Source organism: Plectropomus leopardus, chromosome 1, assembly GCF_008729295.1.
Source record: "Plectropomus leopardus isolate mb chromosome 1, YSFRI_Pleo_2.0, whole genome shotgun sequence".
Lineage (NCBI taxonomy): Eukaryota > Metazoa > Chordata > Actinopteri > Perciformes > Serranidae > Plectropomus > Plectropomus leopardus.
The window spans coordinates 716,750-728,340 of NC_056463.1; the positions used below are offsets into that span (position 1 = coordinate 716,750).

The 11,591-nt window shown below is 39.9% G+C and overlaps 1 protein-coding gene across 1 annotated transcript; it reads right to left on the reverse strand.

The window, feature by feature from the left end:
* Nucleotides 1-330: 330 nt before the first annotated feature.
* LOC121945788 (zinc finger protein 319-like) lies at nt 331-5,813 on the reverse strand. Its single transcript, XM_042490127.1, has 2 exons — nt 5,533-5,813; nt 331-3,788 (listed from the first exon to the last, which is right to left on the reverse strand). The coding sequence occupies exon 2, from the start codon at nt 3,650-3,652 to the stop codon at nt 1,874-1,876; it is 1,779 nt and encodes a 592-aa protein (XP_042346061.1). The 5' UTR covers nt 3,653-3,788; nt 5,533-5,813; the 3' UTR covers nt 331-1,873.
* Between the last annotated feature and the right edge of the window lie 5,778 nt (nt 5,814-11,591).

Consider the following 11,591-nt stretch of genomic DNA (forward strand, 5'->3'; position numbering starts at 1 on the left):
CCCCTACATTTTAAAATACTTACTTTAATTTTTACTTACTTAATTTTTTTTACTTTTTTTTTTTTGCAATTTGTGCAACATGTTTTATCAATTTGCTCATTTCCTTTTTCCCTGTTTCTGAAAGAAATTGCATCGATTTGCTTGTGTTTAAATACTCGTGAAAGGTGCCGTTTAAGTCGTTCCAGGTTTCCAAGGGTTAAAATGTATTTAGTACGGGTATTTCAGTACTTTAATATTTGAGCGGCAAATTTAAACAGCACCTCAAGCACCTTGTGCGAACCCTGAGCACTAATTTAAACCAACAAATGCACATATTAGACAACGTACATCTTTTTTGTCATAAGGGTGGTTTATTTTAATCGTCTGTATACAGTATGAACAGGAGTCTATATTGATATCCGTATGTGTAAATCCAACGCTTCGTTACACTCGTTTTGAAGCAGACTCACCAGGACTTAAACCATGGCACAACCACACAGTCCCCTCCCACCCCGCTGTAACCCCCCCATCGCCCGTGATCTTTAAACTCCAAAAACCATCTTTTAAATATACTGCAAAGATTGTGAATGTAGAAATCCACACGGTAAACTAAAGTACACAAATGTTTTACGTTATGTCCGGCATAAACCAACACATAAATCGCAACTTTTGAGGCTACTCGGATTAATCTGCTGAGTGTCCGGCGTGGACCGGGACGAGGCTAGGATCCCGTGAGGATGTCACAAGGCCAAATTCTTTAAAAAAAAAAAAACAAAAAAAAAAAAAAAAACATAAAAAATAATATTACGTTTGTTAGATCTATCGCACAGTAACTAATGCAGCTAGTTTGTGGCAAGTGAGCAATATAATGCTTTTGAAGTCTTATCGGGTTAAACCGCGTGATAATCCCTCTGTAACCGAAACTAAAAGTACTTGCAAAATACTGCAAGCTCATTCATAGTGAATACAAAAGCAGGTAACATAAGCACTATACAGTTTTCAATGTTTACATAATAAGCGTATACACACAATCTATAATATAACAGAGTAGACTATGCCATGAATCAGTAGTCATAAATATTACATTGTGCATGTTCTATTGCACATGTCAAGTGTTTGTATGACATAATAGGTATGGGTTAGTTACCTAGACGTCATTTGTTTTAATACAAAGATGCAACAACACAGATTTTATAGGACTAGGGCTATACATTTTCACATATCCACTTTTTTTTCTTCTTCTTAGGATGTTTTCCTAAATAAACCAAACCTATAATACAACAGTGATATTAAAGTGTGATAAATATTCATGCACAAACAGATGATACTACCTAGATCTAGTATGTGAAAAGATACTGCCAGCCGCTGTATACGCACGGGAGGGTTTTTTTGGGGGGACGTGAAATTAACAAAAACACGACTTTGTGAAGTGATCGGTAAAAAAAGGCACATGGATTTCAGAGGAGCTTAAACATGAGCGCGCACACACACACACACACATAACTGACGACTGTCTGGAAGGTCTTTCCGTCTTTCTCGACTAACAGAATAAACGTTACAAAACAGACGGTCACATGCAACCACGGAGTAAGGTCCCACACGCGGCACTAAACTAAACCAAGATCTTCTCACATTTTTACGCCTTTTTCATTCTGTTCAAGTTTTTTTCCATGTGTTCCAAAATAAGAAGAGGGATCCTAATCGCCTCTGTTAATGTCGGGCGCCATTTACTCGACAAAAGATGAGGATGTGTCTTGATCCTAAAAAAAGAAAAATCATTCAAAATAATTAATGGGTGCATGTAATAAACTACAAGTGGGGGAACGGAGGCTGGCACACGTTGCTTTGAGGGTGAATGTCATGTTTGCCACCCAGGACTGAGGAGCAGTTCGGTTCATGGGATGCACTGAGCTTCGGGGAAACTCTCGCCCTCGGCAGTGTGCTGGACCGTGTGCTCCTGCAGAGCTGTGAGGTCAACGAAACGCTCTCCGCACCACACACACTTAAACTGTGTCTCCCGCGAGTGCACGCTCTGGTGCTTGGCGAGGTGCTCCCGCTGCTTGAAGCTCTTGTCACAGCTGGCGCACTTGAAAGGCTTCTCCCCGGTGTGAACTCGGCGGTGGCGTTGCAGCTCAGACGAGTACCTGAAGCGCTTCTCGCAGTCGGGACATTTGAGGGGCTTCTCGCGGGTTGGGTCGCAGCGGTGCTGAACAAACTCGGAAGACGACACGAAGCGCTTGTCGCACAGGGAGCATTTCAGCGGCTTCTCCGTGCAGTGAGAGTTCTGGTGGCGCTGCAGCGTCGAATTCTTTTTGTAACCTTTGCCGCAAACGTCGCACTTGTAGGGCTTCTCCACCTCGCCGCCGCATTTGTGCCTCAGCAGTTCTCCCGATTGGCTGAAAGACTTCTGGCAGGACGCACACTTAAACAGACTCTCCATGCCGTGAACCTGCTGGTGGTAGAGCAGGTGCGACGGCTGGAGGAACCCTTTATCGCAGAGGTTACACTTGAAAGGGCGATCAGCTGGATTTTTGTGAGTGCGGCGGTGGCGCACGAGAGCGTACTGCTGTTTGAAGCTCATCTGGCACTCCTCGCACTGGAAAGGTCGCTCCTCTGAGTGCGTGCGTTCATGCTGTCGCAGGTCCGACGGGCGCTTGAAGCTCTTCCCACAAGAACCACAGCGGAAAGGCCTCTCCCCTTCTGGCTGGCACTGATGGTGCAGGAGCTCGGACGACTCCTTAAAGTGCATCTCACACAAATTGCACTTGAACAGGTGCTCGCCTGAATGAGCGTACATGTGCCGCACGAGGTGGGAGCGGTGCTTAAAGCTTTTCTCGCACACGGCACACTTGTACGGCCGCTCGGAGCTGTGCGTGCGCTGGTGGTGCGCCAGGTGCGAAGACTGGCTGAAGCTTTTGTCGCACGTGTCACATTTGTATGGCTTTTCACCGGTGTGTACTCTCTCGTGTCGGGTCAGCTCGGACAAATGCCGGAAGGACTTATGGCACACTGAGCACTTGTATGGCCGGTCGGGAGCGGAGGCCTCAAACGCAGGAGGAGACGAGGCACTGATCGCCGCGCCGCCACTGGACGTCTCACCAGTGGACGGCTGCTGGGGGTTGGCAGCTGACGAGGTCGGGGTGGCGTTTCCAGAGCCGGGCCGGTACGTTTTCTCGCAGATGGAGCACTTCATCGGGTTGTTCCCGTTCCCGTGCGAGTTGTGGTGCTGCGCCAAAGAGGTGAGCAGAGAAAAGCCCATCTTACACACGCCGCACACAAACGGTTTCTGCTCCACCTGCACACACTGGTGCTCGAGCAGGTCCGTCGCCTGGCTGAAGATCTTCATACACTGGGTGCACTGGAAGGACCGGTCTTGGCTCACCATGCACTGGTGCTCGTGAGGGTTGGCCAGGTGAGATATGTCGTGGCCGCAGGCACCACACTTGTGCCCTCTCTCGCCGCCGACCTGCAGGGAGGGCTGCTGGGCTTGGACAGAGTGCTGCTGGCCGTGCTGGGGCTGCTGCAGGGAGGCATCTGGCTGCAGGACGACTCCGTACACGGCGCAGCCCAGAGGGTTGTCGGTTCCCTGGGGGAGCGTGTGCACAACAGAGGGTGGAGCCACCGCATGTTGCTGCTGCTGCTGCCACGCCTCCGTCATCCTTCCACTTCGCATGCACGGGTTCAGCACTCGGGGGATGAGCGGGGCTTTAGTGCTGGACTGAAGAGGCTGGATGTGGGTTTAGAAACGGGACGCAGCACGCTGAGAGCAGCCGAGTGCTTTATCTGTGTTAACACGTCCTTTAGAAAACCTAAAGGGGAAAAAGCAAAAATATGCACAACAAATTACTGTGTTAGTTTCATGAAATGTTACTGCAATTAATAAACACAATGCAGTGTTAATGACAAGTGAAAGCTGATGAGTTGTCAGTTTACACCATGATCCTATGTATGTATATATAAAACAGACGGAAACCGAAATCATGAGGCTTATGTTTACATTTCAGCAAATTAGACTGCTGCATCAAGTGTCAGAATAATGTGTTGTGGTTAAGAACTGAAACAAACCACCTTTACCAGCTTCAGAGGCCTAAAACTTCCTCTTCTGTTATTCAGGAAACAATCTGAAAACAGGGTTCCTGCACCTTTTCATGGATACAAAATTCAAAATGTTTCCATGACTTTTCATTGACCCAATATCTTTTTTTCATTGCCTCACTTGCCAAGTGTTTTTCAAACATATAACTCCAAAGATGCAAACATAATTTCAGCATCCTAATTGATGTGTTCAAGGAAATGTGAAAATGCAATGATGATTTTTATTTAAATAAAATATGCCACATTTTTAAAAGAAAAAGCATGCCTAATTTGCAAATAACATTTAAATAAAAAATGCCTTCCTAACCCGTGGGCATGTTTTCTTCACAATAGGCAGTAAAATAAATACAAAACCAAGCCATTAACAAGTTGTATGCCCCTCCCCTCAAGCCAAAAATGCTTAAAATTATTTGACATGCCTCGTGATGATCAAATAAATAAAAACAACCAAAAAGCATATTATTATTATTACGTTCGTCCGCTATAAACAGTCCTAGGTGTGTTACAATAATGTAATTTATTATTTACACACGACAAAATTTCACTACTTAACCACAACTTGAATGATTTTTTTACTGTTTCCAGGACTTTTCCAGGTTTTCCGTGACCATGGAAACCTGTCCTTTACACACAGCCGTGCGAGAGACGCTAATTTATGAGGCTTTTGTTTACATTTGTGCGAGGGAAGCTGCTGCTGTCAGAATAATGTCTGTCTGTGGTCAGAATACAACCGAAACCACATACTCCAGCTCCACAGGCCTAAAACGGCCCTTTCCTGTTATTAGGGTAACATTTTGAAAAGTGAGATGTAAATGCTATAATCTGTTAGGCAGTCAACGTGTCGACATTCAGAACAAATATCGTTTCTTTAAACGGAAACCCGCAAAAATAACAGTTAACAGAATAACGCTAAAGCAGAACTGGGCTCGGTCTATTTCCTGAAACACGAATAGCGCACGTATTAGTGCCGTTTTCACAGTTAAATGTGTATTTTAAACGTTATCCACGTTATTAAAATAGCTTTATTATTTATTTAGAGATTTAATTTATTTCCTACACTGTTATTAAACTGTATTGTTTCTATTTCAGGATGTTGCTAACAGACGTTAGCTTGTTAGCAGCTAACGGCTAACCGCTAGCTCCGGCTAACGTTATTAAACTACTGGACTTCCTTCGAGATTATCGCCGTTATTTCACGTTATTGTACATATATTTAGGAGTTGTTTTGTCACAATATTAGCAGCACATTAGGACTAAATTACAACGAGGTGAAAGCGCTCCAAAAAAGGCCGCAATAGGTGATTTTTTTCATTGGAAACCAGCCTTCGCTCCAAACGGACCCCAGAATCGGACTAGGCCTCCCCGGAGCTGCGGGGGAAATTTCTCCTCCTCCGGCGGAGCCTCGCACATCTGCACAAAAAACACCGTTTATGGTGAAAAATAAATCATATCACTTACCGGAGCCGGTTATCGATGTTTTTCAGTGTCGTCTTCAGCCTGTGGTGCACAACCTTGGGTGTATTTGTGACTCGGAGGACCGGCGGCGGAGGGGATGCGGTTGAAGCCGGACGCCATCCTCCTGCAGACGGACGGACACCGGAAACCGCCACGCAGTGAGCTGCCGCCGCGGAGCCGCTGCTGCTACAGCCGCTGCACGCCGGAGGAGCACCGGGGAGCGCCCCCCAAAAAACACCCAAAAGGTACAGATAAACGGCTCCCCGAGCGGGTTTGAACAGCATTCAAACAAACACAATACCTGCCGAAAAGATTTTAGCAAATTTATTTCTTTATTGTGACAGTAGGGGGGAGTGTTTCTCTCCCGCGAGCGATGTAAACACTCACCTGCAGCTGTCATTTTCACACATACAGATCAAAATACACCACAGCTGTTTAAAAATCACCCAAAATCACTTTTATACGCTTAACCCTTAGGGACAGCTATAATATAATGATAACATACTTTTATCTGCACAAAATGCACTTTTCGAAATCAAGCTTTAATTTGTGAAAATATTATTATTTTCTACCTTCTTTGAGGGTTTTTTTTTTTAAAACAAAATCAGTCTTAATCATAAATATCAAATGTTCGTTCATTTTCAGAATTTTAACCCTTTAAATTTTTTTAAACCCCAGGGTTTTTTTGTCATGATGCCAAAACATTTTTAGATGAAAACAAAATATTTTCGATATACTCCATGCAACGTGATCATAACAAATCATAACAGCCTGGGGTATGTTTTTTTTAACCAACATCAGTCTTAATCATAAATATCAAATATTCATAAAATTTCAGAATTTTAACCCTGTAAATGCCAGGTTTTTGATGCCATTATGTTTTTTAGATGAAACATTTTTTTTAATATACTCCATGCAAAATAATTTTAAAAAAATCATGACAACCTGGGCTATGTTATTAATTAGCAGTAACACTGACATTGCACAAAAATAATAATATATGAAAATAATATGATAACACAAAATGCACATTTCAAAATCAGGCTATAAAAATATATTATACATTAATATTATTTTCAACAATTTTCATTTTTTTTTTTTTTAAATCAGTCCTATTCATAAATATCAAATATTCCTGATTTTTCAGATTTTTAACCACTTATATGCCAAGTTTTTGTCATGATGCCATTATGTTTTTAAATAAAAAATTTTAATACATTACATGCAAGTTTTTCTATGATCACAGTCTGGGATGTGTCAGTGATCAGCAGCAACATTGACTGACAGTGCATCTAGTGGAAATAGCATGTTTTTTGTTTTTTTTTCATATGCCAAATATCCGTCCAGACTGTCAGAAATTTGGGATGAGAGTCTCACTGTGTGAATGCTGTTAGGATCTGCGTCCACTAACCAGCCAACAGAAGTGCAGCATGAAACGAGGCTCTGATCAGTCACACTGCTAAATGTTAATAGATGCTAATAAACACTTTCAGCTCTCGTTGCTTTTAAAAATTGGCAAGTTGGCCTCTTTTCCCACCACGACCGCGTCCACATCCTCCTCCTCCTCCTCCTCCTCCTCCTCTCCTTCTGGCTTTTAATAACAAACATAAACGCAGCTATAGTGAGGGTTTCATTCATGTTTGTTTACATTTTCACGTGCCACAAACGTTTTGTTCTTGCGTGTTGGCGTTGATTTGACGTAGGTGATGTCACGGGGGGGCTGTGCGGCACTTCTTCTGCCACTAGACGGCAATACCTGTGACCAATCACACCTGAAGCACTTTTTGCACTTACTAGGAGTTTTTTCCTTAAGTCTAAATTCTTGCTTGTGTTGTACGTCGCTTTGGATAAAAGCGTCTGCTAAATGAAATTGTAGAATTGTAGAACCCAAAGTGTCTGTATATGATTACCTGTGAATAAGACTTAATAATCAATTATCTTCCTCCAGAGTTACATATAGCACCTTTAATTAAACCCCAAAGAAAGATATTTGTTGGTGTATTTGACATCAAACTTCAGCAATATCACCCACAGTAACCTTGAATCAGGCTGCCCACGGATCCTAAAAAAAACCTGAAAAGGATTTTAATTCATCAGTCAAAAATAAGGCCTCAGTTGGTCTTAAAATTCCTTAAATTATTTTTTCCTAATTCTTGAAAGTGCTAAGACATAAAAGGTACAATTTTCTGAATCTTTTTTTCTGACCTCGCATTGCTGAATCGCAAAATACTATAAAATTCACAGAATACCACTTCTTACAATGCTGTCACGCAAAAGTCATGTTTTACTTAAAAGTAAATATTTGGGCAGTAATTCTCAGTGTCAGGTACCCCCCCTCCCCATCACAGGAATATTTTGCATATTTCCTCCTGAAATGTTTGTTGGCTGCATTGATTTTATATTCTGATAATATTGTGAGATTTTGTAAATTTTCTGCAAAAATCAACAGAGAACGTGTTTGTAAATGAAATAACCAGAGTGAAATGCTTTTGGTTTCTGCAGAAAAGTGAATTAAAAATTCATCCCTTGGGACAACGTAATTTTTTGAACCCTATTGTGATTTCGCTTTTATTTTGCCGCTTTGCCTTTCACACAAAAGTATTTAACCTCTGAACTCTGAGCAGTTTGATGCAACCTTTTTAAAACATTATAAAGGCCATGAGCAACTTGGTAATGAATGTTTCATAAGTTGCAAAAAATGTGTAGATTTAGAAAATTATTTTTTAAAATAATAAGTAAAAAAGAAAAAAGCTAGGGAAAAAAACATATTTATAATAATCGTAATCACATTTAAAAGTATGTCACACTTTTACCAGGTAATTTTCATGGCGGTTTTCTAAATTTTCTTTTTTTATAAAAAGGCAATAAGCAACTTGGTATTAAATGTTTCATAAACTGCGAGAAATTGGTAAATTAAAAAAATATTATTAAAAAGCTGAGGAAAAACAGAAAACGCTAGGGAAAAAAACCTATATAACAATCACAATCACATTGAAAAGTTTGTTACAAAATTAATTTCTAAGCACTTTGCTCTTTTAATTTGTTTTTTAAATGATTTTCAGATAATTTTCTTGTATTTTCACAGTTTTTTTCATTTCTCCCTTTATTGTTCATTGCCTTCTTTCTCTGTTTTTTTTTTTAAAGAAATCAAGCCAGTTTTCTCAGGTATTCAAGGGTTAAAAAAACCCAAATATAACCATGAAATCGTTTGCTGTTTTCGTGCACCTTCATGAAACTGAAACACGTGATTTGACAAAGGCGAGACGGCAGCAATAAACCACACCACACTGGTTAATTTCAAACATTTCATTATTTTCTCCACATTAACTTCGAAACAACCTCATAAACCAAAGAGTAAGAAAGAGCATGCTCGGGCATGCAATGATGTCACAACATGATGATGCCACTGGGTGCGAAGTATAAAACATACAGTAGCAGAGAGTTTCTTTTTATATCATTCATAAACTCAGGACGTTTTTCGGTAAATCCACTGAGAGTTTTAAAAGCTAGCGTTTATTTTACACTGCTCTCCATGTCTCACGTAGCCTTGTGTTGCTGGATTAAAAGAGACGAGAGGGAGAAACTCACAAACTGACACCAGATTGAGCAGGCTGAACAAACATGCTGAAAAAAATCTCATCCGGCCCAAAAAAGTGTCTGGAAATGACACCGTTAGAAACCCCATTTTTCCCTTTTTGACTGGTCCTAAAGGGGGAGAGAGACAAAACAGTGCATGCCATTTCAGGGTGGAAGGGAGGTGTGTGTGTGTGTGTCTGTGTGTCTGTGTGTGTCTGTGTGTTGGGCGGGAAAGGGTAGGTCACCTTTCTTAAAGGGATAGTTTGGGATTTTTTAATGTGGGTTGAATGGGTTAATTAGTTATCCAGTCAGTGTAGCACGTACAGGAGATTTCAGTCGGTACGTTCTCAGTTTGGAAAAAAGGAGTCTGACGTGGACGCTAAAGTAACGGACTGCTGTGAACGGAGCAACGAAATGTAAAATATATACGCCTAAAAAAAGTTCAACCTTATATCAGTGGCAATTATGTCTGTCCAAAAAGTCTCTGTTAATCTCACACTATATTTAGAATATTTTCACTGCTTTACCTCAAAGTCAGACAGTAATTTTTAATGAGAAAATGAAGCTGTTTTATACACATATATATATATATATATATATATATATATATATATATATATACATATATATATAAAAAACATCAATAAATGATCAGAAGTTTATTTGATCTCCGTAAATAGTCAATTTTAGTTTCATTATCTGAGCTATACTTCCTTTGACATAAAAGGAAAAATCAACAGTTTTGTAGAGCATGTTTTTTTTGTTTTTGTTTTGTAAATATTAACTCCATAATATATTTAATTTTTTGTATAAAGTTACATAAATTTGTTCAGTCGGACCTCTGAAACTGTGACATGTCAAAGACAAATCAACTGTTTTGTTAAATCATGTTTTAAAAGAAAAATGAACCTTTATTATATTTACATTTTTGTATAAAGTAACAAAAATCTGCTTAGTCATACCTCTGAAACGGTGACTTGTGGAGTTAATAGGCGGAGGCCAAACTTTGAAACATCACAGGTAGTTTTGGGTTTGGACACATTTTGACGTTCTTGATAAAATGTTTGCTGTTTGCAAAATATGCCGATAAAACATCAAATACAACGGCAATGTGCCATTTAATTCTTATGTGAAGTTATTATTTTGATTTATTTCTAATTCTGTCGCCAACCACATATCATAACATGCATCAAATCGTTGTTAAAACGTACCGTTACATCACCATAAAACGGTGAAAATACTGTGAATAGAGCGTACACTTAAACTGATATTTAGTTTTTTAGGTGGGACTTTTTTAAAGGTGGTTAAAACATTTAGTCGCTGCCCTCGTCCACGGCAGTACATCGCTTATATTGTAGGGGCTGACAGATTATCAGCCTGGCTGATCTCAGGGCCAATATTTGGCATTTTGCCGATTATCTGTATCTGCATTTTATTTTATTGATCGTCTATGAGATTTATTAATGAAAAAGTGCGTATTACACTCAACCAGCAGTCTGCAGTACATGCAAAGAAAGTGTCAGCATGGGAGGAACTTTTACTTTGTAAAACCTCAGGGATATATTTTTATTCATTTGTTTTTTATATTTAAATTTTCACTGAACTTTATTAAAAAAAAAAGTTGCAGGGAACTTGCTTTATATGATGTTGAAAGTTTCAGTTTTAATTGTTAAAGCATTAAACAAAGATTTGGTTTGCAGTCTGTTATATTCCAAATTCTGACTGAAAAATATATATATATTTTAATTGTAAATACATCGGTTCCAAATATCGATTATCAGTCTCATCAAGTACTAATAGTCGTGTCGGTATCGGCCCAGAAAAACCAATATCGGTCGACCCCTATTATATTCTGTGTCAGTACTGCGGCTGCTTCTCCAAACTGGGGACGTACCGATGATATTTACTGCGTGTGATACACCGACTGCTAATAAGAACCTCAGACAACCTCACTTTAAAAGAAACAAACCTGAACTATCCTTTTTATGTTGAAGGTTATTTGTCTCCTCTCAGCCTGGGCGTTTTATTATCTCGGGTCGGGGTTTTTTAAATAAATCAGAGACGGAAAAATGAATAAATACGAGGCACTCAGCATTCTCTCTGTCTTGCAAACTGCAAAAAAGTAACAAACTTTGATAATAATGACACATACACATATATAGTAGAATTAGTGGTTATAACATAACAGTCTCAAGGCTGTACAAAGGGGCAAGGCTGAACCCTCCTCAGTATGTCAGCAGTTAAATGTGAATGTTTTTTTTTTGTTTTTTTTTTTTCTCTTTTTGCGTGCGAATGTGTTTTACTTAACAATAAATTCAGGAAGTTCCTCGAGGTTTTTAGACTCATGGGGTCTTGGTCGCTGATGAATCACTCAGATTCGGTGATTTTTTCGGATTGGACGTGAGGTGACAACCAGGATGGAGTGCGTTACAAATGAGGACAGAACAGTGATGTTAAAGGGATAGAAAATGCACTTTTAAAACCCC

What these genes read in the sequence shown, in the direction of transcription:
- LOC121945788 (XM_042490127.1), bottom strand. Translation starts at nt 3,652, where the DNA reads ATGCGAAGTGGAAGGATGACGGAGGCGTGGCAGCAGCAGCAGCAACAT.